Consider the following 27848-nt stretch of genomic DNA (forward strand, 5'->3'; position numbering starts at 1 on the left):
CCTGATAAAGAAAGTGTCTAAGAAAATAAAATGATGTACCTGTGGTTGCAAAGCAGGTTAAGAATTGGCTAGGAAAGCCCCTCTCAGATGCATGTTTCCTGGAAGACCCTTCCTGATGGCTTTAACCTACTGAGGTAGAAGAGTGTTGCCAGCAAGCACACTGGACTGCAAGTCAGGTGACCAAGGTTTACACTGCTGTGTGATTTGTGAACTCTCTTCTGTTCTTTGAATCTCAGTTACTTTATTAGTGAAGTGAGGAATATGGATTAGATAGGCCCTTACAGCAATAAAATCCTGTGACCATTACAAACAGTATCTCCAGATATCTGCTTTCAGAAGGCAGCCTCTTTCCATTAAATCAACTGACATACAAGTACAATAATACATGAATGGTTGCAATACAGGGTATATTAAGCAAATTTTGTCTCAGTCTTAGAGAGACAATGCTGACATAAGAGATGCAAGACCACAGAGACAATAAAACAAATATATTTTTAAATTAAACATCAGAATAGAAAATAATGTGCAGGCATTGTTCGTAAGCAAAATGTGAGATATATACCATGGATAACTGATGGAGAAGTCACAGATGCTGCATAATTAGACAGAGAAACACCCTGTTTTCTAGTTTGTTCCTATGTTGAGTTTCATAGAGGAAAAGAGATTTCACAAGCAACTTACATTTAGAAAACAAAAGTGAAAGAAGCAGGACAACCCAGCTCAGCGAAGCCGTGGAATTATTTGACAATGAATCAGAGGTGACTGACTGAAGGAAACGAAAGAAGCTGTCTATCTTTGGCTGCTCTTCATGAAGAAAGTTTTAAAATAAATTTCCGAGCATCCTTGAAAAAGTACAATAAATGGGGGAAAAAAATCATGGTTTCTTGGGAGAAACTAACAATCTTTTTCTGACACTCTGGTAAAGAGCAGAAACTTTCCTCCCTAGTATAATATCTGCAATTGTGCGGGCAGTTGAAAAGACTACACATGGGCAATTCAGTGAAACACAAGAGCAGCAGGCAACAAAGTTCAGGGAACACATATCATAGCTGTCTTTGAAACACCACCTTACATTATTCCATAGGCAGTCACTTCCAGGTTGCCAACAACTCAAATTATTTATAGTAGATTGATTTATACACTTAACCCAATGTGAGAGGAAATATTTCTAATTATATCCAAACATCTTTAATATGAGGGGAATTATACTTGGGAGACCTTCATTGCCAAAAACACGTTTTGCCAAATATGATTTAAGAAAGAGGAGGAAGCTACGTGCTTTCCATATCTGACCCTATAAAAGTACCCTTGGAATGAGTATGATTTCTCTCTCCTCATAAAGCTTCAAGGTAAGCGTGTGTGAGGACAGGGCTCTGTCTGAAGGGCCAACAGGGATGCCTGGCTGCCCACACGCATGCCACACATCCTGGCCCACATTGCCCATGGCAGCCCTTCCAAGGAATTACCAACTTACTACGTGGCAATTTTAATTAGATGTTTTGGTGTTCCAGTCATTTCCTGCTTCTCAATTCATAATCCTTCATGCTATTACTGGGAATTGTTAGCATTTAATAAGAAGAAATTTGCTCATTTTCTTACAGTTCTGACCCACTTCAAGGTTGCATCTCTAAGGTAAGATACTAATTTTTCTCATTCCTCGCACGGAGCAAGAAATCTGCAGTGGCTTGGAGAGTGGTCGGGGGCAGCGGGGGGTGGAGGTTATAAAATAAAAGCATTTCAATTTCAGGGCTGTTCATGCTTCCCTTGAAAAACTCTGAGGGAGACTTTAGAAACTGGTTCTCATTAATTTATATCTTTTGCAATAAATGGAACGCTTTCTCAGAATCTTTAGGAGTTTTTAGATACAATTTTTTCCATTTCCAGCATTGCAGATTGTATTTTAAATAAGTGAATTACAACATGCAATACAAAATTTTACAGTGTTACTGTTCATTTACAGAGAATGTATTGCATTGGCCAAAAAGTTCGTTCGGGTTTTTTTCCGTAACTTTTTTTTTTTTTTTTTGGCTGTGTTGGGTCTTCGTTTCTGTGCGAGGGCTTTCTCTAGTTGCGGTGAGCGGGGGCCGCTCTTCATCGCGGTGCGCGGGCCTCTCACTATCGCGGCCTCTCTTGCTGCAGAGCACAGGCTCCAGACGCACAGGCTCAGTAGTTGTGGCTCACGGGCCCAGTTGCTCTGCGGCATGTGGGATCTTCCCAGACCAGGGCTCGAACCCGTGTCCCCTGAACTGGCAGGCAGATTCTCAACCACTGCGTCACCAGGGAAGCCCCCATAACATCTTTTTTTTTTTTTTTTTTCCGTACGCGGGCCTCTCACTGCTGTGGCCTCTCCCGTTGCGGAGCACAGGCTCCGGACGCGCAGGCTCAGCGGCCATGGCTCACGGGCCCAGCCGCTCCGCGGCATATGGGATCCTCCCAGACCGGGGCACGAACCCGCATCCCCTGCATCGGCAGGCGGACTCTCAACCACTGCGCCACCAGGGAGGCCCCCCCATAACATCTTAATGGAAAAGCCTGAACAAACTTTTTGGCCAAACCAATAAATTTCCTATACACAGCTTTTACTCACCACTGTATATAATATAAAAAACCTTGAGATGCTGTCTAAATGGATTAATAGAATGGATTGAATCCTTGCCTTGGAAAAGTGGCTGAAACCTCCATATTGTTTCACACTCTGTAAAATGGACATTTAAAAAAATATAATATGAAAAATGTGAGCATTTTTAGCAACATAAAGGATTTTAATTGTGCTATCCAAATCACTGTAGTTTGAATAGAAAAATGTTGAGAAGATTACCCAAGTGCTTTTGAGTTTTCCTTGAAAAGATATCTTTTTAAACAGTATGTAGGTTCCTTAAAAAACTAAAAATAGAACTACCATTGACCCAGCAATCCCACTACTGGGCATATACCCTGAGAAAACCATAATTCAAAAAGAGACATGCACCCCAATGTTCACAGCAGCACTGTTTACAATAGCCAGGACATGGAAGCAACCTAAGTGTCCATCGACAGATGAATGGATAAAGAAGATGTGGCACATATATACAATGAAATATTACTCAGCCATAAAAAGAAACGAAATTGAGTTATTTGTAGTCAGGTGGATGGACCTAGAGTCTGTCACACAGAGTGAAGTAAGTCAGAAAGAGGAAAACAAATACCGTATGCTAACACATATATATGGAATCTAAAAAAACAAAAAAACAATGGTTCTGAAGAACCTAGGGGCAGGACAGGAATAAAGACGCAGACGTAGAGAATGGACTTGAGGACACGGGGAGGGGGAAGGGTAAGCTGAGACGAAGTGAGAGAGTGGCATGGACATATATACACTACCAAATGTAAAATAGATAGCTAGTGGGAAGCAGCCGCATCGCACAGGGAGATCAGCTCGGTCCTTTGTGACCACCTCGGGGTGTGGGATAGGGAGGGTGGGAGGGAGATGCAAGAGGGAGGGGATACGGGGATATATGTATATGTATAGCTGATTGACTTTGTTATACAGCAGAAACTAACACACCATTGTAAGGCAATTATACTCTAATAGAGATGTTAAAAAAAAGATCTTTATTATAAAATAGTTTATATATGATCATTATTCACAGGATTGATGAATGTTAAAGTGGCAGGAGACAGATCTTGAAAAGAAAAAGTTTTCTGAAATTTTTATGAGAATACTAGTAATAAAGCAAGAAAACATAGGTAATAACATTTTATAATGCCTTTGAGAAATATTAAAGACAGGTGAAGAAACTGAGTTTGTCAAAATTATGACACAGGAACAAGAGAAGTTAATGTAAAATAGGATATTTTTAACTAAACAATGCAAAACAAGGCTCCTCACATTTCTGCTTTCCTTTATCAGGCAGTCCTTGTAAATCCCAAATCTATAATGAAAAGGTTTTCACCAGGTACTAAATAGTTCCTATAACTTTAGCAACCTATTTCTATTGATGTTTTAATTTATAAAGCCAACTTTGGTCCTTCCCCACACCCAGCATGTGTTCTAAGAGGTGTGAAGGGTGTTGCAGAAGGAAAACACTCCCTGTCTGCAAGGTGCTTATAATCCCACTGGAAGATAAGAACTACAAGTGAAAGAGCTGGAGAAGTCCTGCAGTCATCTTAGCATGGCGTTCTGTATAAGCTGATGATAGGAGGCTCATGCAGCTCAGTAACAAAAAAAACAAACAACCCAATCCAAAAATGGGCAAAAGACCTAAATAGACATTTCTCCGAAGAAGATATACAGACTGCCAACAAACACATGAAAGAATGCTCAACATCATTAATCATTAGAGACATGCAAATCAAAACTACAATGAGATATCATCTCAGACCAGTCAGAATGGCCATCATCAAAAATTCTAGAAACAATAAATGCTGGAGAGGGTGTGGAGAAAAGGGAACACTCTTGCACTGCTGGTGGGAATGTGAATTGGTACAGCCACTATGGAGAACAGTATGGAGGTTCGTTAAAAAACTACAAATAGAACTACCATATGACCCAGCAATCCCACTACTGGGCATATACCCTGAGAAAACCATAATTCAAAAAGAGACATGTACCAAAATGTTCATTGCAGCTCTATTTACAATAGCCCGGAGATGGAAACAACCTAAGTGTCCATCATTGGATGAATGGATAAAGAAGATGTGGCACATATATACAATTGAATATTACTCAGCCATAAAAAGAAACGAAATTGAGCTATTTGTAATGAGGTGGATAGACCTAGAGTCTGTCATACAGAGTGAAGTAAGTCAGAAAGAGAAAGACAAATACCGTATGCTAACACATATATATAGAATTTAAGAAAAGAAAATGCCATGAAGAACCTAGGGGTAAAACAGGAATAAAGACACAGACCTACTTGAGAATGGACTTGAGGATATGGGGAGGGGGAAGGGTAAGCTGTGACAAAGCGAGAGAGAGGCATGGACACATATACACTACCAAACGTAAAGTAGATAGCTAATGGGAAGCAGCTGCATAGCACAGGGAGATCAGCTCGGTGCTTTGTGACCACCTGGAGGGGTGGGATAGGGAGGGTGGGTGGGAGGGAGGGAGACGTAAGAGGGAAGGGATATGGGAACAGATGTGTGTGCATGGCTGATTCACTTTGTTGTAGGGCAGAAACTAACACACCATTGTGAAGCAATTATACTCCAAAAAAGTTGTTTAAAAAATATGCAAACGAAACAGAGAAAGGAGCTACAATATCATACAGTAGATGAGCCAGAAACAACGGTCTCTTTCCAACTGCAAGAATAAGTATCTATCACCACTGGCACAGAACACGGAGACTGACATTTCACCTCCAGCCAAGCCAGGGAGTTGACCATACCCAAAAAGATGCTAGTGCTCAACTTGTCAAGGAATAATGTTGTGGTTTTTTAAAACATGAATCGAATGGCCCAGTTGCTGATTTTCTATAACATCTGTACTTCCTCTGCCAGGCAGTGTCTTTGATTTGGCTGCCATCAATAACCCACAGCCATGAGTTCCGACGCTGAGATGGCCATTTTTGGGGAGGCTGCTCCTTACCTCCGAATGCCTGAAAAGGAGCGTATGGAGGCCCAGAATAGGTCTTTTGATGCCAAGTCCTCAATCTTCGTGGTAGACCCTAAGGAGTCCTTTGTGAAAGCAACCGTGCAGAGTAGAGAAGGAGGGAAGGTGACAGCCAAGACCGAAGCTGGAGCTGTGAGTAAAACATCTGGAGGGGATTAGACTGGGCCCCACTGCCAGTTAGGGGAGCTGACACTCCTTTGTCGACCTGGCTTCTCTTACTTGACTTGACAGACAGTAACTGTGAAAGAAGACCAAGTCTTCCCCATGAACCCTCCCAAATTTGACAAGGTCGAGGACATGGTCATGACGCCCCACCTGCACGAGCCAGCAGTGCTGTACAACCTCAAAGAGCGTTACGCAGCCTGGATGATCTACGTGAGTTTGTTCTCACGGCCTCTGCTCATGCAGGTGGTTAATATTTTGAAAAATAGTATGTTATGAAGGTCCCCATGAAATAATTATATTCCTTTTTTTCCTTTACGGTGCAGACCTACTGAGGCCTCTTCTGTGTCACCGTCAACCCCTACAAGTGGCTGCCAGTGTACAACCCAGAGGTGGTGGCTGCCTACAGAGGCAAAAAACAGCAGGAGGCCCCGCCCCACATCTTCTCCACCTCTGACAATGCCTGTCAGTTCATGCTGACTGGTGAGTGGCTTGACTGTTTTTCATACAAATTATTTCACCACCTATAATCACAAAATGGAAAAGTTAAAAAGACCTTTAGAAATACTCAAATCCAACCCCCTAGTTGCACACAAGAGGTAACTAAAGCACAGAGAGGTACACATTGTCAAGTGGGGATTAAAACTCAGTTCTCCTGATTCTACCTCCACGATTTTACCAGACTACGCTACTACTCCAACCCTAATAAGTTTGTTTACAGTCTCCTTGCTTAGACATACATGATTTTATATATTTAAGTCACAAAAAAGGTTAAATTAACAGCTGAATAGTATTGTCTGAATAGAAATGAAAAATATATGCTCAATCATTTTAATACCTAGGTTTCTTGTTGATTTTGAATTAGATACTTTAAGAAGTATTGTTACGTCTTTAAAGTCATCAGAACCCATTTCAGAGATAACAGCCTCTCTCTGAATGAAAATGGTATTCGGGGACTACTGCATTCAAAAGGAAGTTGTCACTGTACCCCCTTAAAAGGACTTTATTCTGATTGAGGCACCCTCTCTTACCTGATCTTTCTTTGACCCAATAACATGCTTTTGGGAGGCTGATCAGAATTAGGGCTGCAAAATGTTCATTGCAGCTCTATTCACAATAGCCCGGAGCTGGAAACAACCTAAGTGTCCATCATCGGATGAATGGATAAAGAAGATGTGGCACATATATACAATGGAATATTACTCAGCCATAAAAAGAAACGAAACTGAGCTATTTGTAATGAGGTGGATAGACCTAGAGTCTGTCATACAGAGTGAAGTAAGTCAGAAAGAGAAAGACAAATACCGTATGCTAACACACATATACAGAATTTAAAAAAAAAAATGGCATGAAGAACCTAGGGGTAAAACGGGAATAAAGACACAGACCTACTTGAGAATGGACTTGAGGATATGGGGAGGGGGAAGGGTAAGCTGTGACAAAGCGAAAGAGAGGCATGGACATATATACACTACCAAACGTGGGGTAGATAGATGGTGGGAAGCGGCCGCATGGCACAGGGAGATCAGCTCGGTGCTTTGTGACCGCCTGGAGGGGTGGGATGGGGAGGGTGGGAGGGAGGGAGATGCATGAGGGAAGGGATGTGGGAACGATGTATGTGTATGACTGATTCACTTTGTTATAAAGCAGAAACTAATTAAAAAAAAAAAAAGAATTAGGGCTGCAGTCTGGGACCTTGAGACAGAGATGTGTGTGCGTGTGCGTGTCTGTGTGTGTGTACTTGAACCATTTAGAAACTAAATCTCAATTTTGGCCTGATTAACACTATTTTGAACTATGAAATACAGTCCAAATCCTTAGCATAGTGAGCATTTTTCAGTTATATGCATTCATTAGCAAAGAGCAGGCCACTGGAACCTATAGATGACAATTAGGGAATGTGTCTCTGGAAAGGATGCTCTTTCTTTTAAACCAGAAGGACACACTTCCTGTGGGGCATAAGGAGTTTAAACTATGACACATTTTAATGTTTCTCTTCCCCAACTTAAGAGACATAATGACAACACCACGTGTAACTTCACAATAATATAAGGAAAAACCCCACTGAATATGACACTGACACCCAATGCCCTCAGTGTTTCCCTATAGAAAGTTTTGTTTGTGTAACTAGTAGATACGCTGATTGTCCACTGTCTTTCTTCTAGATCGAGAGAATCAGTCTATCTTAATCATGTATGTATTATTATTCTGATACTTATTTCTATTTTATTTTCACTGGGAAAATCACAATCCAAAAGAAGAAATTAGTTCATGCCCCATACTAAAGCAATGGCATAATCAGCCTGGAACTAACTATTGCTATCACTTATTATAGGGCTCAGACTGCATCCAAATATAAAATAACAATGTTGCAAATTACATCGTTTGCTAGTCCAGTCTTAAAAGTTCCAGAGCTTTCCAGGGATTAGGAGATATAAAACACCATGTCCACACATGGCCAGAACCCAGTACTGGACAGTGAGCACACACACCTTCTGAAGTTTGGGCAGTTTGAGAATGTTCCCAGTGGTTCATTTTCAAGGCCTACTTGAGGAATGTCTATTCCTTCAAAGACCTAACTTGGGAATATCTTTAGTCTAAGGAAGCTGAAGAACACATGCATTGCTTCAGAGAGTTTTTTACTAATTGTTTCATTTACTACGTAGTGCTTGAGGAGCTGCTTCTTGGACCCCTGAGGCCCGGCCTCAGCACCTAGAAGAGAGCCTGACACATTTTAAGCACTCAAGAAATAAGTGCTATATGATTAATGATCGACTATCTCAGATGCTTATCAGTGCAAAGCAACAGAAATAATATGGGCTAAATGTGGCCTGAAGAGAAAGAGCTAGGGGACTCTGACAAGGACATATAAAGACAGGCGTGTAAGACAGTAAATGCTAATGGAGGAAGTAGTTTCCTTTGTCACAGAGCTTAATTTCTCACACATATTTGATCACTGCTTGACAGCGGAGAATCTGGGGCTGGGAAGACTGTGAACACGAAGCGTGTCATTCAGTACTTTGCAACAATTGCAGTCACTGGGGACAAGAGGAAGGAGGAAGCAAAATGCAGGTGGGTCTGATTGCCACGTCAGGATCCAAGCTGTCAAGAAAGAAACTCCCGAGCCCCACATGTGAGGACTGCCCTTACCTTTGCAGGGGACACTGGAAGATCAAATCATCAGTGCCAACCCCCTGCTGGAGGCCTTTGGCAACGGCAAGACCGTGAGGAATGACAACTCCTCTCGCTTTTTAAGTCTGTGGTTCACAGAAGGGTTTTCTCAGGTGTCCTCTCAAATGCCAGAGAAGGCTGTCTGAGTTATTAACTCAATCTCTTTTTACTCGTGTGCTAACAGTTTTGTATGTAACATCATCTTTTTCACTTGCAAGGGTAAATTCATCAGGATCCACTTCGGTACCACGGGGAGACTGGCTTCTGCTGATATTGAAACATGTGAGTAACAGGACCTCCTAAATAGAATCCAAGAATGACAAATGATGGTTGGGAGGAACATCTTACAGCTCCTGCTGAGCCTGGAGCCTGTGAAACACCAGTCACTGCCAAACATGCCTGCGGGTAATGCCAGTCTTAACCAGAGCCCACAGGGTGCTTCACCCACTTCAGTCAGGAGCCAACGGTGCTCTAGAAACTGCCAGGAGTTGCTGGGCTTATCTGAAGGATGCCAGCCTCAGAAGAAATTTCCAATTTTTCTAAGAAAAAACTAAGACTGGGGGTTTATAACTTGGGTTTAGCGTATGTGATTTCTTCCTAGTGTGAGCCTTGATAAATGTTGCTCTTAGTAACCCCTGTTATAAAGCAAGAAGAGACCCTGAGGAGGAAGAGGCTATCAAGAATCAATTATATTTGAAATGTCAAGAATCTTCTGTATGAGAAATGAATATGTCTTGAGCCAGGCAACTTCAGTTTCCTTCTAGAGGTGGCAAGAGCAACCGCAGTGGTAGAGACGTAATATGTGATACCTCACGGGACCATTCAGCTGAAATCTCATGGGGCCAGTGAGATTTAGCTTATGACCCCAAGTTCCAAAATCATTCCAGGAACTTTATCATTTTTCCCTCTAATCCAATGTCTACTTTCCATTGCAGATCTTCTGGAGAAGTCTAGAGTCACTTTCCAGCTAAAGGCAGAAAGAGGCTACCATATTTTTTTTTACCAGATCATGTCTAACAAGAAGCCAGAACTAATTGGTATGAAAGAGCTTAAATTTATTAAGTTAGAAGCCAATGTTTTTATTAGCACACCTTCTAATGTAAAACATACACCCTGAATTCTATGCACCCAGAAATGCTCATGATCACCACCAACCCATATGACTATGCCTTGGTCAGTCAAGGGGAGATCACAGTCCCTAGCACTGATGACCGAGAAGAGCTGATGGCCACAGACGTCAGTTACACATGCAGTTTTTTAAAAATAAGTCATTGTGTATGGAAATGACAACGACAACCTGCTGTAGGTGTGAATAAGGACACAGTATAAGTTCTTCTAAATAAGTTAGTGTCTTGTGCCCTAATTCTGCCCTCTCACCTCTCCTGGTAGAGCGCCACTGACATCCTGGGCTTCTCTTCTGATGAAAAAGTGTCCATCTACAAGCTCATGGGGGCAGTAATGCATTATGGGAACTTGAAATCTAAGCAAAAGCAGCGTGAGGAGCAAGCAGAGCCAGATGGCACCGAAGGTACCAAATGAACCTCCATCTGGGTTAAATGAGAGAATAGAGGCAAATAAGCCCACTCCAAACTCATGTCTCCTTTGCACCTGAGCATCTGATGGCCACATACAAATTTAACCCCACATAGTAATGATTCATTCCTTACTCTGCCTCTAGGAATGGTGGGGTCATGGTAGGTCATGTTGGATGTTTGAACTGTGTCTCTGCAGTTGCTGACAAAGCTGCCTCTCTCCAGGGTCTGAACTCTGCTGACCTGCTCCAAACCCTCTGCTACCCCAGGGTCAAGGTCGGCAATGAGTATGTCACCAAAGTCCAGACTGTGCAGCAGGTAATGGCACAACCTCTGTGAATCTCACTCTTTCCAGGCCTTCAGGACACGTCTTTAATAACAGCAACGATCATTACTCTGCCTATGAAGGTGTACAATGCAGTGGGCGCTCTGACCAAATCCATCTACGAGAAGATGTTCCTGTGGATGGTCACCCGCATCAACCAGCAGCTGGACACCAAGCAGCCCAGGCCGTACTTCACTGGGGTCTTGGACATCGCTGGCTTTGAGATCTTTGATGTGAGTTGTTTGCATCAATGACAAGCCTCAAAGCACCCTTCCACTTTGTGTCTGCTTTGCTGAGTCTCCACTGGATCTTCCAAACTCACTCAAACTCTTTGGTATTCGAAATACCCAGTTCAACAGCCTAGAGCAGCTGTGCATCAACTTCACCAACGAGAAGCTGCAGCAGTTCTTCAACCACCACATGTTCGTGCTGGAGCAGGAGGAGTACAAGAAGGAGGGCATCGAGTGGGAGTTCATCGACTTTGGGATGGACCTGGCCGCCTGCATTGAGCTCATCGAGAAGGTTCTCTTCCCTTTCTCAGATCACAGATCACACTGCTGACCCATATTTAAAAGAAAATCATAACATTCACTGTATACTCTGGTAAGAGATTTCTACTTGTAACTAAAATCAGGAAAATTCCTTTGCCAACTCCAAGGTAGGTATTCTGGTAAAAGGAGACTGAATCTTTTCTAGAGAGTCCAGAACTCTACATTTCCCCACAGTGTGCAATGCAAGCCTGATACTTAAGCCATCTTTCCTTATAAAAGAGCTCTGAGGAGAGTATGTTTTACTTCTTATTTCTTTGTCAGCCTTGGAGTCATCACTGCTGGCATTTGAAATTGGAATTTCTAGTGCTTTAAAGAAGAGGCTCTCAGTTGTGTCAAAGACTTGCCACAAGTACTTTTAGTAAAACTGCACATTTCCCTAATCTCACTCCTAGAAATACTTTTGGGTAAGTGTGAGGTGGAGCCTTGGAATATCTGCATTTTTACCAAGTACTTCTGACACAACCCATCTGCAAGTCACACCTGGAGAAATATTGCTCTAAGGCCTTTGGGGCAAAGACACAAACTCCACCAGAACTCCTTCCTTGTTTATCTTACTCTCCATCATATCCCGGAGCCCAACACCACACCCGGATCTTGATAGGTATCTGATAAAAATATTTGTGATTTAACAACTTCTGAGCAAAGAAATGAGTTTTCACTAACTGTAAAGAATGAAATGATGAATTTACTCAAATAGGATCATTGTGTTCCACATTATTTCTACAGGCAGACAAAATTCAAGTGCCATGTTTCTTTTCATTCTCTCAGCCTATGGGCATCTTCTCCATCCTGGAAGAGGAGTGCATGTTCCCCAAGGCCACAGACACCTCCTTCAAGAACAAGCTGTATGACCAGCATCTTGGAAAGTCTGCCTACTTCCAGAAGCCCAAGGTGGTTAAAGGCAGGGCTGAGGCCCACTTCTCCCTGGTGCACTACACCAGCACCGTGGACTACAACATTACTGGCTGGTTGGACAAGAACAAGGACCCCCTGAACGAGACGGTGGTCGGGCTGTACCAGAATTCCGCAGTGAAGATTCTAGCTTTCCTTTTCTCTGAGGAAACATCTGAAGCAGGTAATTATCAACAGAATTAATCTTTTACTTAATGTATAAAGCTGAGGCAGAGAAAGCCTGTACTATGAGTGCTTGTGATTTTTCTTCCCCTTAGAGGGTGGCGGTGCAAGGCGGCAAGAAGAAGGGTTCCTCTTTCCAGACCGTGTCAGCTGTCTTCAGGGTACAAACTTCACTTTCTCTCTCTAATTAGGCTCAGGAAGTTAAATTTTACTTTACTATGTGGGGAAGGGTAAATAATCGTGCAAGGATTCTAGAACTAAATGTGGCTCCAGGAGACAGGTCAGCAGCACTGACTCTCGCAGGAAGGCGTGGGGTAGCTTGGAAGAGATAGCTCAGTGTATAGGAGACACAGGTGCCAGGAGGTCAGAGTCAGTATGAGACGGTAAAATTCAATATTGGGGCTGGGAAATAAGGTCATTTGACACTTAAAAGCTTCTTCTGGGAGAAGATTAAGCAAAACATGAGATTTTCTTTGGGAACGTCCAAATGGGGTAGGTGCTTAGGTGTATATTGGCGTAAAACTGAAATGAGTAGATTCTGAAAGGTGAGGATAGAAAAATAGTGGTAGGATTTGGAGGCTGATCTAAAGAAGAAAATAAGAAATCAGGTGTGATAAGAAATAGCTTTTTAAGGAAAACGTACTTATCTTTTGACAATCTTATCTGTAATAACTGAAGTTCTAGTTATTCTGAAAAATCAGGATTTCCATAGGGTGGAAAACCTCTCACATTTGCAATATGGCTATCCGTTTTCTGCCAATTTGCAGAACAAGGCATTAAAAGGCCCCTTTCTATGAAACCAGCAGGAAGACACAGCTATGTAATGATAAGGAATAAGCATGTGCTAGAGAAGCAGATACAATTGAAAGTTGGGTAAAGAAAGAAATGGGAGAGCTGGAAGAAGATTTTGAGTTTTTTGTAAATTGGACCATATTATCTAGGCAAAAGATTATGGGTAGAGTATTTCCATGTGTTAAAATGCCGTAACTTTATAACATATGCTAGGAAATTCAACAGGAATGAATAACCACTTCAACAGCGAGTTTATAATGCACAAAGATAGGGAAAATAGAGATATTTCCAGAGATAACCCTCTGCAAATTCAATCTGGATACTAATCACTGAAATTAAAACAGTATCATGGATCATGATAATTATGTCTATAAATATGAATGTACAAAAATAGTGCATTTTTAACCAAATATTCACATGGCTCCACAGGAGAATTTGAGTAAGCTGATGACCAGCCTGAGGAGCACTCACCCCCACTTTGTACGGTGCATCATCCCCAGTGAAACCAAAACCCCTGGTAAGAACACTTCTGATATCCAGACAAGCTCTAGTGTGACTTCTCATTAGACTATTATGGAAAATGTATCTCTTTTTAGGGGCCATGGATCATGAGCTTGTCCTGAACCAGCTGAGGTGTAACCGTGTGCTGGAGGGCATCCGCATCTGCAGGAAGGGGTTCCCAAGCAGAATCCTGTATGCAGACTTCAAACAGAGGTCAGACTTTCTCACTGTGAATTATTTTACAAGGTTCTTGTTATTTCATTTTTCAATGAAATAATCCTATCCTTTATAACTTCTATTAAAATTGAAGAGCAACAAATTTAACAGACTCTGTATTGATATACCAAAAGTTTGACACCCTTTGAATATACAAAGGCTAGATAAAGAGATAGATATGATCACTTGTTTATCTGTGTTAGACTACCCAACAGTTAAGTTGTTTCTATAATAAGGCAGGAAGACTTCTTGTTGGTGACAACGGCTCTATCATTTATTTGTTTGGCTCAAACAGATACAAGATATTAAATGCAAGTGCAATCCCTGAAGGACAATTCACTGACAGCAAGAAGGCTTCTGAGAAGCTCCTTGCGTCCATCGACGTTGACCACACCCAGTATAAATTTGGTCACACCAAGGTAATAGTCTCTAAGGCCCACCAGACACTATGCCTGTCCCTTTGGAGCCTATGGAAAGTTTCTGATCTGCAACTCTGCCCATGCACAGGTCTTTTTCAAAGCTGGCCTTCTGGGGCTCCTAGAGGAGATGCGAGATGACAAGCTGGCCCAGCTGATTACTCGAACCCAGGCCAGGTGCAGAGGGTTCTTGGCAAGAGTGGAGTACCAGAAGATGGTGGAGGGGAGGTAAAATAGGAAATGTTACTAAACCCCATCAGCCTAGGCCTTTTAATTCTGTTTCCTGTTATACCTGACTTTGAACATTTCTGTTCCTATCACAGAGAGTCCATCTTCTGTATGCAGTACAATAGTCGTGTTTTCATGCATGTGAAAGACTGGCCCTGGATGAAGCTGTATTTCAAAATCAAGCCCCTCCTCAAGAGTGCAGAGACTGGGAAGGAGACGGCCACCATGAACGAAGGATTTGAGCAGACCAAAGAAGAGGTAGCCAAGTCAGAGGCAAAATGGAAAGAACTTGAAGAGAAAATAGTAACTCTGATGCAAGAGAAAAATGACCTGCAGCTCCAGGTTCAATCTGTGAGTATCAGAAGCCATTGCTTGCAATCTGATGCTAAAATTTCAATTCAGCAGTTGCTAGGGGAGAGTCTAAATTCCACCTTATTAAGGGACTGATTATCAATCTTTCTTAATTCAGAATGTTCCATAAAATTTCATATACAATATTACTAAAAAGCTCTGTGGTAGGATTCCTTTCTGTTGAGAAGGGAAAAATAAAAGCATTTTTCATTTCCCCTGTTGTTTCTCCTAGCAAAATATGGGCAGTAAAGAAAGTGATCTTTGTTCCCTAAGATTCTCCCTGCTGAAAAATACAAATAAGAGCAGTGAAGAAAGAACACTGTTGACAGTGTAGAGCGAGGAGACTTTATGATGAGAATGTATCAACTCGAAACCCATATTCTGAATTTTAAAATCTATGGTCCCCTGGCAATTTCCCTCTCAACTATATCTTTAGAAAGTCTCTAGGACCTGAAAGAATAAGATCATTGCAAAGATAACGGCAATACTTTCTATAAATAGTGTCAATGAGGCAAAGCATGAAAAATAGTACTGATGTTCTTGTTTTGATGTCCCAAGAAATATCCAGAGGCTTGAGAAGAAATATTTGATCAACACCACTGTCTAACCCATTTCTGTGACCCAAATGACAAGAAAATTTCAGCTGCCACCACTGAAATCAACAACAGAAACATTAAAAGCTACTCTCTAGTTCTCTGAATTCAGAAGGGAATCTGCACTGGTTCCAGTGGGCACACAGGTTTTAGACACATAACTAGAAAAATTAAAGAAAAATGAATTATAAATACCTAGGCTGGCACTGTGACTTTCCTTATGGTTTATGGAGACAAAGGTTTTCCAAATTGAGGAGGGGTTCATCACACTGTCAAGAATCAAGAGATAATTGTATGGAAGTTTATTTCTCTCAGTATAATATGATCCAAGTATAATCAGTATAACTGATCTAAGTATACTCTTCTCAGAATAATATGACTTCTTTTCAACATTACTCTATCAACTACCCATTTAATAAATATTTCATGAAGTTCCAAGCATTAGGGATACAACTTTGAGCAAGAGACATAGTCCCTGCCCTCAGAGGGTTTATATTCAAACTCCTATTTCTTCTCCTGAGAAACATGCTTGCTACTTCTCTAGCACCACCTTCTAAAATGTTCCGTTCCCCTTAGTTCTTCCGCATGCTCCCATTAATTCCACCCACTCTGTCACTGTAGCATGTGTCTTTCCCTTTAATTCACTTTTCTGCTAAACACCCAACCATTTTCTTTGCTTTCCATATACTAAACTTTTCGGGAAAATAATATTAAATAAAGAAAACTAACTGAAATTATATACCAACACATTAAACACAGGTTATCACGCAGGGGAGTAAAAAAATTTCCTTGACCCTCTTAGGGTTCCTTGGCTGGGTCTGAAAATTAAACTGACAAAGATAGATTGACAGGAGAAAAACAAACAAATTTTATTTAATTTTTATGTGTATATGGGAGCCTTCACAAGAGAATAAAGATCTAAAGAAGTGACCAGAGCATGGAGCTGTTATACCCTTTAGACAAAGAAATGATAAATATGTGAAGAATTGACAAGACAAAGGGGTCTGGACTGGGGTAGTAAGTGATGAAGAAATAACTAGGAAGATAAGGGTTAGTTTAACAAGGTTTGTTTATACAGCCTTCTCAGTCCTAAATTCCCCACCTCTTGTGATAAGAATGTCTTCTTTCCTCCCAGTACAGGGAGGGGAACTTCCACATGGAAGTTTTATGAACTGTTTCAGGGAAGAACAGTGAGGGGAATGGGTCAGGGTGGGCTTCCTATTTCTGCTCTTTTCTCAAACTCCTTTAGCTTAAGATATTCATTATACCAAGGTACCATACTTTGGGATAGTGTATCCTGAACCCCATCATTAATAAGTCTAATTTTATTATAAATTCATCAGGAATTATGACAAATTCTTTTTAAAAATCTCCAGTGCCATAAGTGGAGTGCCCAATAAATATTTCCTAAATGATGTAAAGCTAATAAAAATTAACCTAAAGCTTTAAAGCACAATTTATTTGCTTGGTTTCAAAATCTTAATAAAATCTGAACATGGCCACAGAACAAGATCTAAAAGTGTCTACTGTCCCTTCTCAGGAAGCAGCTAGCTTGGCTGATGCAAAAGACAGATGTGACCAGCTGATCAAAACCAAAATCCAGCTCGAGGCAAAGATCAAGGAGGTGACTAAGAGAGCTGAAGATGAGGAAGAGATCAATGCTGAGCTGACGGCCAAGAAGAAGAAATTGGAGGATGAATGTTCAGAACTGAAGAAAGACATAGATGACCTTGAGCTGACACTGGCCAAGATTGAGAAGGAGAAACATGCCACAGAGAACAAGGTATGAAATATATTTGTATACAGCACATAGAGACTCTGCCATCTAACTAAGCTGCTTTAGAGCAGAGATAATCTCTTCCTTAACCTTTCTAGGTGAAAAACCTCACAGAAGAGATGGCAGGCCTGGACGAAGTCATAGCTAAGCTGACTAGGGAAAAGAAGGCCCTCCAGGAGGCACACCAGCAGACCCTGGATGACCTGCAGGCAGAAGAGGACAAAGTGAACACCCTGACCAAAGCTAAAACCAAGCTAGGGCAGCAAGTGGATGACGTAAGTCTAGGATTATCAAGGAAATCATTTTCTTCAAAGGGAAGCTAAGCAATCCTTATGACTCAACATTATTTATATTTAGCTTGAAGGATCTCTGGAACAAGAAAAGAAACTGTGCATGGACTTAGAGCCAAGAGGAAGCTGGAGGGTGACCTAAAATTGGCCCAAGAATCCTCAATGGATATAGAAAATGATAAGTAGCAACTTGATGAAAAACTCAAAAAGTGAGTATGAGAGAATTCAGTTGTAACCTGCTCGTTGTCTGGATCTCAAAAATATTACTTCACAGCACACAGAAAAAAACAAATAAGGACATCTTTAACTTTTGTATTTAATGAATATGGTACAGTACTGACTTGTAAAACATGCACTTAGCACTTCCTCAACACCAGCAATACAAAAACGTTCAGTTACACACAGAGAAGAAGACTGGCAAGAGGACAGAGTATGAGCTAATGTGCTGCTCTCCTAACAGGAAAGAGTTTGAAATGAGCAGCCTGCAAAGCAAGACTGAAGATGAACAAGCACTTGGCATTCAACTGCAGAAGAAGATCAAGGAGTTACAGGTAAGTCCATGATTTCCATCAGTTTCATTCAACATGACAAAATAGTAACACAAAGGAGCTAACGTTGAGCTTTTCCCCACTGCCAGGCCCGCACCGAGGAGCTGGAGGAGGAGATCGAGGCGGAGCGGGCCTCCCGCGCCAAAGCAGAGAAGCAGCGCTTGGACCTCTCCCGGGAGCTGGAGGAGATCAGCGAGCGGCTGGAGGAGGCGGGCGGCGTCACATCCACCCAGACAGAGCTCAACAAGAAGCGGGAGGCCGAGTTCCTGAGGCTGCGCCGGGACCTGGAGGAGGCCACCCTGCAGCACGAGGCCACGGCGGCCGCGCTGAGGAAGAAGCAGGCGGACAGTGTGGCCGAGCTGGGGGAGCAGACTGACAACCTGCAGAGGGTCAAGCAGAAGCTGGAGAAGGAGAAGAGTGAGCTGAAGATGGAGATTGATGACCTTGCTAGCAACATGGAGACGGTCTCCAAAGCCAAGGTACAATCATGATTTAAGTCTTAAGAGATTTCTGTAGGACAGGTGTGAGTGAGCCTTTCAAGAATCACTAGTAACTGGCAGGAGGAGACTATGGCAGGAGGCTGGTCGCAGGAAGGGCAACTCCCATGTGATGGGGCCAAGTGCTCCCTCTTTACAGGAGAAGAGCTGTCCCCAAAGAATATGCATCCTGAAAACTCAAGTTCTTTCCAATAAAAAATACAATTCAATGATGTATTTTGCAATTTTTAAAACACCTCACCTTGATTAGGCTTTTTGTTTTTCCCTTAAGCACAAATACATAATCTGCTTCTCAAAGAAGTTTCATGAGCTGAGTCATCAAGTACCACTATTCTCATATCACAGATAAGCCAAGTGAGTAAAGGCTTAGTTTCTCAAAGCAATTTCATGGCAGTAGGTTTAGACTATGTGTCTTGTTACTCTTTCCATCACAAACTAAGGCCTCAGTTGTTGTTGTTTTTTTTTTTGTAAAGGTAGTTTATTCTCAAAATAAATGAGTACTGCAGCTCCTATGGAATGCTTAGATTACTGCAAATTTCTATGGTCCAAATACTTGCTTAAGATGCCGTTTACCACTTTTTGAATGCAGGGGAACCTTGAAAAGATGTGCCGTGCTCTAGAAGACCAAGTGAGTGAACTTAAGACAAAGGAGGAAGAGCAGCAGCAGCTGATCAATGACCTGACGGCTCAGAGGGCACGTCTGCAGACAGGTCAGGTGGGCCATCTACCAGTGTTGACCTTGAATGATAAATTTATCTTGGCTATCCAGTTGCTGAAAAACTCTACACTGAGTTATTTGAGCTCACATATGACCTCCCTGGAAGGTGCCGCTCATATGAACACCTTATTGACCACCAGCATGGACTACTTTCTTCCTTTCTGTCTTTTTGGTTTTGGGTTTGTTTTCTTTTAAATAGAGACCCAGGCTCTCTTATTTTTTAACACTTTAAAGCAGATTTCACTCTAATCTAAAAGTTATCTAATAAAAAAGTGTATCCTGACAGTATTTACTTTTGCTTTTCAAAGTGCTTCCACAAGTTAATTACTTTTTTACCCTCATTAGTCTGTGTAATGTTATCCCCATTTTAAAGATGTCGGATTAGGGTAGTGATGAAATTACATGTCCAAGAACGCTTACTCCAGTCTTTTCCCTGAAGTCTTGCCAATTGCCGGTAGCACCACAGTTAAGTAGGGAAATATTCAGGACCACAATCCAGCCAGGAGCATTCAAATGAGGTACACAGAGTTTTGATTATCCAAATTGGAGGGTCTCTGCATTTACTCCTCCCCCTATGAACTTGTCCAACTTTCTACCAAAGTTCTCCTCCCCAAGTGAGAGGTAATAAGATGGAAATTGTTTTGTGGGTCATTTGGACCACTAATGTAATAGGTAGATCAAATTGTTGGAGAACCACTTTACTCTTTCATATTCATTCAAATATTGTTCTTTCTAGAACAAAGCTCAAGTAAGGCTTTTATTATTGTTATACAGTTGATAAGTACACTTTATGAAAAAGAAAAACTGTATTCACAAATAATCAGAATGTTCCCTGTAGTTTCTTTTCCTCATTACATGTTTATTCCTAGTAATTTAGTGGTATGAAAAAAAAAATGAAAGCTGTGATTCTTATTAAATGTTAAAGAGATAAGGCTTCCAGGTAACCAGTTCAAAAATGGTGCTGAAAGTGTTTTCTCTTTTTTTAACATAATACAGTTGACCCTTGAACAACATAGGTTTGAACAGTGTGGGCCCACTTATACGTGATTTTTTTTCTATAAAAACACACTACAGTACTAGATGATCCACAGTTGGTTGAATCCATGGATGTGAAAAAAGAGGGCTGACTGTAAAGTTATAACCGGATTTGCAACCGTGCAGAGGGTCGAAACCCCTAACCCCGATTGTTCGAGGGTCAACTATAGAGTGTATTTTCTGAATTATGGTGCTTAAAGAATGGGAGACAAATTTAAATGCCACTTAGTTTAAGAACTGATTAGTTATCCACAAACCAACTCGTTCTTGGGGTGGAAAGACACTTGATTGTTTCTTAATATAAAAATTCTTCCAGGATTTTCCTTCAAACATCATTTCAGAGGGAACTGCTCAAAGTCTCCTATTTTCCAAAGAATTCTGTTTCAATCAAGTTTCAGTGAAAGGTAAACTAGTACAACACTGTTGCCTTACACAAAAAACACTGGAATGCTTTTTGTTGGCTTGATTTACATTTTTTTTCACATATTTCTTCACCAATTTCTACTGTGATCAAATAATTTGAAATATCTCCCCAAATCTTTTGTGTTGTTCAGAAGCACGTAATCTGCCTCAAAGTCTTCCCTACTTCTCATTTTCACATAGATGTCCTCACCAGGGTTGAAGTGGAAATTGGTGGTTTGCTAAAATCCACACTCTCCATCATGTTTCAGACCCAGCTCCCTTCCCTGCTCCAGTTTGTAATTTAGAGCTTTAATTTCCAAAGTAAGGTTGAGTTTTCTGGTTCTTGATCTTTATAGGTGAATACTCACACCAGCTAGATGAAAAGGACTCATTAGTTTCTCAGCTCTTGAGGGGCAAACAAGCATTCACACAACAGACAGAAGAGCTGAAAAGGCAGCTTGAAGAGGAGATAAAGGTTAGCCCTACTTACAGCTGTTGTTGTTTCTGTCATTATCCTTGCTTTTGAGATTGTTTTCTGCTTACTTCTACAGATTTTCTTCTGCTGGCCTACAGGAGCTTAGGGCCTAAACATCACTTTAAAGATATAAAATTAAGTCACCAATCTCTATGTTCTCAGGCCAAGAGTGCCCTGGCCCACGCCCTGCAGTCAGCCCACCAAGACTGTGACCTGCTACAGGAACAGTATGAGGAAGAGCAGGAAGCCTAAGCTGAGCTGCAGAGGTCAATGTCCAAGGCCAACAGTGAGGTTGCCCAGCGGAGGACCAAATATGAGACGGATGCCATCCGGCGCACAGAGGAGTTGGAGGAGGCCAAGTATGTTCTAGAATTACCTAAAATGAAAATAGCTCTGTTAACAATCAAAGTGCACCTGATATTAAATACCACACGGGCAAATGTCCATTGCTCCCCAAATAAAAACCTACGAAAAATCATGCATGACATAAACCTAAGCCAGAAAAACAAATACTCTAGGTTGTCTAGGGAAAGAAATTAAGTTAGAGGGTAGAAGGAAGAAGGCAAGAGGAAGCTGAATGATTATTTTTTAAAAGGAGAACTTCTGACATCATCCTATCCATACAGGTGTAGATAGAATAAGAGTCAATTATACTCTCCCGTGCTGCTCCTCCCTCTTAGCCATTAATGGAAAAATCGGTCCAGGGTGACAGATATGTAGGAGAAAAATAATCAGACTTTAAAGCACAGCTCCTCCTTTTGAGATGTAAAAACATGGTTATTTGTAGAGGAAAAAAGAATACAGTGTTAAAGACTAAAATGTAGACACTAAGCTCTGTAATAAGAAATAACACATATTGTTATTAAAGGTCTAAATATTCAATGCAATCAAAAGTTCAAGACTGAACTTAAGAGGGAGAATCTTATTCAACAGAAAGTTTAAGGAAGGGACCTGCTAATTCAAGAGAAAGTTTCAGCAGAGATCTAGTCATTTATTCTGTGAATAATGTAGAGCCAGATAGGAATTATAATGTTTTGATGGATGCCTTAGAAGAGTTTCTGAGTGACCATTCACTTCTATTGTCCTTATTTCACTTTTTAGGAAGAAGCTGGCCCAGCGTCTGAAAGATGCCGAGGAACACGTAGAAGCTGTGAATGCCAAATGCGCTTCCCTTGAGAAGACCAAGCAGCGGCTCCAGAATGAGGTCAAGGACCTCATGATTGATGTGGAGAGGACAAATGCCGCCTGTGCAGCCCTGGACAAAAAGCAAAGGAACTTCGATAAGGTAATTTCTGCACCAGTTTCTGTCTCAGCATTCAACATGTGATTAAGGACAGCCTCCCACCTTCCATGTGCCTATTCAAACCATCTGAGCTGAGGGCTGTTCTCAGCAGCTCCAGCTCCATGAGTAGGTGGGGAGGAGGGGGGGCTCCTGTGCTTTCTACTCTTCTCATTCATAATTATTTTTCAGTCCCCCATCATCTCAACTCTGTTTGAAAGTTGCCAGAATAAATGGTTTTCATCCCATCAAACTTTCTCCACCCAATTTCTTGACCATTCCTTGCCCCTCAGGTCCTATCAGAATGGAAACAGAAGTATGAAGAAACTCATGCTGAACTTGAAGCTTCCCAGAAGGAGTCCCACGCCCTCAGCAGAAAGCTGTTCAAGGTTAAGAATGCTTATGAGGAAGCCTTAACCAACTTGAAACCTTGAAGCAGGAAAACAAGAATTTGCAGCGTGAGTACATTTTACCTTTTCTTCAACAAAAGATTTGAAAGAATGTTTTCCCTCACTGACTGAATTTTTTAAAAAATTTTTTCATGAACAGAGGAGATTTCTGACCTCACTGAGCAGATTGCAGAAGGAGGGAAATGTATATAAATGAACTGGAGAAAATAAAGAAACAAGTGGAACAAGAAAAGTCTGAAATTCAGGCTGCTTTAGAAGAGGCAGAGGTAGACATTTTATTGTAGACTCTAAAACCATTTTGAGAGGAATTAAGATCTAATACATGCAAGAATAGGTGAATCAAGAGAAAAGAAAAATAATTTTTACTCTGGGTAATAAATATGAGGATGGAAAATTGACCATGCATACAACTAACATAACTGGACATCAGGAACTGTGTGCTAGACACCGAGAAAACAAAGACGAATAAGTTAGGGGCCCTGCCCCCATGGGCATTAGCTAGCTGGGGAGACAGAATTATACAAAACCAACAACAACACACTGCAGAAATTTCTGTAACAATGGAATAAAGATGCTTTATAGTAGCACAAAGGTAGGAACTAATTCCTATCTCTAAAATACTATGCACTTCCGTTCCCTGTTAATGTCACCCCTTGCTGTCATTAAGGCATCTCTTGAACACGAGGAGGGAAAGATCCTGCGCATCCAGCTGGAGCTGAACCAAGTCAAGTCTGAAGTTGACAGGAAAATTGCTGAAAAGGATGAGGAAATTGACCAGCTGAAGAGGAACCACATTAGAGTCGTGGAGTCCATGCAGAGCACGCTGGATGCTGAGATCAGGAGCAGAAATGATGCCATCAGGCTCAAGAAGAAGATGGAGGGAGACCTCAACGAAATGGAAATCCAGCTGAACCACGCCAACCGCACGGCTGCTGAGGCCCTGAAGAACTACAGGAACACTCAAGCCATCCTCAAGGTAAATGGGCTCAGGAGATGGTCCCAGGGCGGTTGGGGTGACTGCAGCCCTGAGAACAAGGTGTCTCAATGATCGTTCTTCCACAGGATACCCAGCTCCACCTGGATGATGCTCTCCGGGGCCAAGAGGACCTGAAGGAGCAGCTGGCGATCGTGGAGCGCAGAGCCACCCTGCTGCAGGCCGAGATCGAGGAGCTGCGGGCCACCCTGGAGCAGACGGAGAGGAGCAGGAAGATGGCAGAGCAGGAGCTCCTGGACGCCAGCGAGCGCGTCCAGCTCCTGCACACCCAGGTGAGTATAACATAAAAGTCAAAAATACAGTGGACTGAAAATGAAATTCTTGCTCAAATCTTAGTACTATCTAAAAATTTATTCATAATGTTTTATGGAGGTTAAAGTTTAAAATATGTAATATCTTTGGATTAACAATATTTTTGTTTATATGAACTATGACATTCAGAGTTGACTGTCTTGTAAAAGTATACTGTCAACTCAGATAATTTATGGAACGAGAAGGGATACTAATTAGTTACCTTAATTAATTAGTTTGTGGGTTCATTAGAACATTGGACATTATAATTTTGCTCTCATGTACTTAGTATTTCCAAATTTGATATTTTAACCAGAACACCAGCCTGATCAACACGAAAAAGAAGCTGGAGACAGACATCTCCCAAATCCAGGGAGAGATGGAGGACATTATCCAAGAGGCTCGCAATGCAGAAGAGAAGGCCAAGAAGGCCATCACTGACGTGAGCAGAGGACCACACGGGGGTGGTCAAGTTAGAATCTTGATGGGCTGTCTCAGCTCTCTCTACTGGTTTTGTTTTACTGCTAATTAGGCAGCCATGATGGCCGAGGAGCTGAAGAAGGAGCAGGACACCAGCGCCCACCTGGAGCGGATGAAGAAGAACCTGGAGCAGACGGTGAAGGACCTGCAGCACCGCCTGGACGAGGCTGAGCAGCTGGCCCTGAAGGGCGGGAAGAAGCAGATCCAGAAGCTGGAGGCCAGGGTGGGTCTCCCAGTCTGTTCAATTCCCAGCCTGTTCATGCTGCTAGTTACAGCCAAGTGGCTAAACACCTTTGTCCTCTTCCAGGTGAGGGAGCTTGAAAATGAGGTTGAAAATGAACAGAAGCGCAATGTTGAGGCTGTCAAGGGTCTTCGGAAACATGAGAAAAGAGTGAAGGAACTTACTTACTAGGTGACCAGCCCTTCCACATAATTCAAGCCTACTGCTTTCAAGAAAATAAAAAATGAGTTGTTTTCAAACAATGACACTATTTGCTACCTCTTTCATTCCAGACTGAGGAGGACCGAAAGAATGTCCTCAGGCTACAGGACTTGGTGAACAAATTACAAACCAAAGTTAAAGCTTATAAGAGACAAGCTGAAGAGGCTGTAAGTACCTCCCCAGTGACAGAGAAAGGTTCAGGAGCAGGGCCAGGATTTGTGGAGACTAAAGCTCATAGAATTTAAGAGGCTTGCATTAAGGCAAAGAACACAAAATTGGGAATACAAAATTAGGTTTGAAAATGAGTATTTATTTAGAATGAAAAAAATCTTACCACTAATTATTGGAGCCTTAGAGATTCAGGTTCATTTCTTCTGAGACCTCTAGCAGTTTTCCAGACAAGGCAGTGTAGAGATGTCCCTTGGTTACAACCCACCTCCCTCCCTAACTAGAACACTCTACTCCCAGCAATTCCCAGCACCCATAGGGGATGTGCAAATGAGCACTCTGAATCTAAGCCTTATTTAAATTCATGATGAATTGACCTCAGAACATTTCTTTTCCATTTGGCTGCAGTTATCTTTCTCATCCTGTTAATTCTAAAACCTTCCTTAAGGTTCTCCACACCCAATACTACCACAGTGCCTACTTTTTAAAGTTTGTTTCACAGAAACAAGGTTGATTCAAATTCCTGCTACTTTGATATCCCTGTTGTCACTGTAGCATCTTAATTTTGTCAGGAAGAGAGTCAAGTGCGAGAGAGTGAACAGGGGTTGTAAGCCCACCAACACAAAGGTGAATATGTGGGATGCCCTACCCCAAACAGGTACATCACCAAAGAACAGAACCTTTTGCTTTCTCACTCATGAAGCAAATCCTATAGCTGCTCTTAGTAACAAAGGCAGTAAGAATCAGAAAATGTCAAATTTTCTTGTTCTCTCAAATGCATTTCTTTTCTCAGGAGGAACAAGCCAATGTCGACCTTGCCAAATTCCACAAGATCCAGCACGAGCTGCAAGAGGCCGAGGAAAGGGCTGACAGTGCCGAGTCGCAGGTCAACAAGCGGCGGGTGAAGAGCCGGGAGGTTCACACAAAAGTCATAAGTGAAGAGTAATTCATTCAAATGCTGAAAGGTGACCAAGGAAATGCACAAAATGTAAAGTTCTTTGTCACTGTCATATGTCATTGTAATGTCAAGGAAATAAATCTGCAGAGAATTTTGCAGTCTAAAAATGCATGTGTCTCTTAATTACATGCTCAATAGTGCTATTGAACTAATTCATTTATTCAACATTTGTTATGCTCCTACTTTGTGCAGTCAGAGATAATGACAAAAAACGAATGTGGTCAGGGAACCAACTTTCATAGAAGGCAAATGAAATGAAGTGCTCTAAGAGGATGCAAAGGTGGTTAATGGATACTCAATTCCATTCAACCAATTTTATTGAGTATCAAGAACGTGTCTGTACAGAAATTGGCACCAAGGATATGACAACCATCCCTGCTTTTGAAGAGCTCAAGCCAGCAAGTGATAGCAATTCAAACAGATGCTGGTACAATATGTGTACTCTGAGAGAAGCATGAAAACAAAGTGTGGTACTAACATAGAGTGAGATGTGAACCTGGGGAATCCAGAAAGGTTTCTCAAGGGAGATGGAATTAGCTCAAGGGAGATGGATGAGTAAATAGTTATCATGTGAAAGAGAAAAGGAGATGGTCATTCTAAGAAGAGAAAACAAGCATGAGATTTCAGAGTAGTTGAAGCAGAGGCTCCATGAGCAAAGGGCATCCGAGAAGGCCAGAGACAGAAGCTAAGACCTGACTATGAGGGGTTCAGCCTCACACGCAGGGCTAAAGAATTAGGACACGTATCTAACCGGTCAAATTTCACAAGGAGGAGAGTTGACACAATTCTGGCAGTAGTGTGGAGGATGAAGGAGGATAGGAAAGACCAGAGCCTGGAAATACTATGGAGGCTTTTTGAATGAGATACACTAGAGATGACAGTGACAGAAATGAACAAGAACGCAGAATGAAAGCAGGGTTCCAACACTGGTATAAAGAAAGGCCCAGGAGAGCACTGGAGAGGTTAGACAGTTTGCCAGCATTCCCAGTTACTTTGTGGTTATAGATTTTTATTTCCGTCTGGGGGGAAATTTTTCTCCTCTGAACCACATACCTCTCCAAGAAAAAGGACAGAACTTTTTAGATAAATCTTCCTGTTGACCTAATTTCTACATACAATTCTGCTTACCAAGGAACCTGAATTTTCTCAGTACCATACATATTTTAAGCAGGAACCAGAAAAATAATTTCTTAATATAAAAAAGAATGTGACTGAAATTTTATCATAGCTATTGCCAAAGTGGGGGATGGGGAGCAGTGATACTTGTTTAAAGCTTACAATTTGGCTTCATTGTGTAGACATTTTAAAAATAAGATAGTTGAATACCAATTTATTCTTTTACAGTGGTGGATATCCCTTTCTAATGAGGAGGCTGCTTTTGGGGAATCTCTTTCCCCAGTGTGAGAATCCTAATTAGCAATAAGAAGCCTGCTTCATGAGAAGAGAATTTAAAAGCGGTAGAAAATAATTATAAGGAATATTCTACCTAGGCCACGATGAAGACTAATGAAATATCCTGCCTAGAGTAGGCATTTATTATCAAATTTTAATTAAACTCTGTAGAGTTAACCTATTGACC

The 27848-nt window shown here is 41.6% G+C and overlaps 2 protein-coding genes across 3 annotated transcripts in view; both read left to right on the forward strand.

The window, feature by feature from the left end:
• Positions 1–5521: 5521 nt before the first annotated feature.
• Positions 5522–27848, forward strand: part of LOC309794273 (myosin-8) — a gene marked incomplete at its 5' end in the record, with an annotated part of 77338 nt that continues 55011 nt past the window's right edge. Inside the window, 2 exons of one of the 2 annotated variants that reach the window (XM_082605528.1) lie at positions 5522–5725; positions 5825–5968. In XM_082605528.1, coding sequence (XP_082461654.1) covers positions 5522–5725; positions 5825–5968 — 348 coding nt within the window. The remainder of the gene's footprint in view (positions 5726–5824; positions 5969–27848) is intronic. The other variant, XM_082605529.1, reaches the window with a different exon arrangement.
• On the forward strand, positions 6293–26257 carry LOC309794218 (myosin-1-like; the record flags this gene model as incomplete). The annotated part of the gene is given in 42 exon segments (XM_082605426.1): positions 6293–6354; positions 8723–8831; positions 8914–9006; positions 9145–9208; positions 9862–9963; positions 10059–10162; positions 10316–10454; positions 10658–10776; positions 10867–11016; positions 11135–11305; positions 12103–12409; positions 12504–12511; positions 12513–12569; positions 13630–13717; positions 13797–13914; positions 14213–14336; positions 14425–14561; positions 14657–14912; positions 17046–17288; positions 17381–17557; positions 17640–17685; positions 17688–17755; positions 17759–17781; positions 18033–18123; positions 18210–18599; positions 19207–19324; positions 19327–19332; positions 21129–21247; positions 21410–21496; positions 21500–21606; positions 22349–22532; positions 22820–22934; positions 22937–22984; positions 23076–23119; positions 23122–23202; positions 23604–23912; positions 23999–24202; positions 24538–24663; positions 24754–24924; positions 25009–25110; positions 25215–25310; positions 26105–26257. Coding segments are annotated over 42 exon segments (5316 nt in total).

The sequence above is a fragment of the Mesoplodon mirus genome (genome assembly GCF_964341445.2).
Source record: "Mesoplodon mirus genome assembly, chromosome: 18".
In the NCBI taxonomy this organism is placed as follows: domain Eukaryota; kingdom Metazoa; phylum Chordata; class Mammalia; order Artiodactyla; family Ziphiidae; genus Mesoplodon; species Mesoplodon mirus.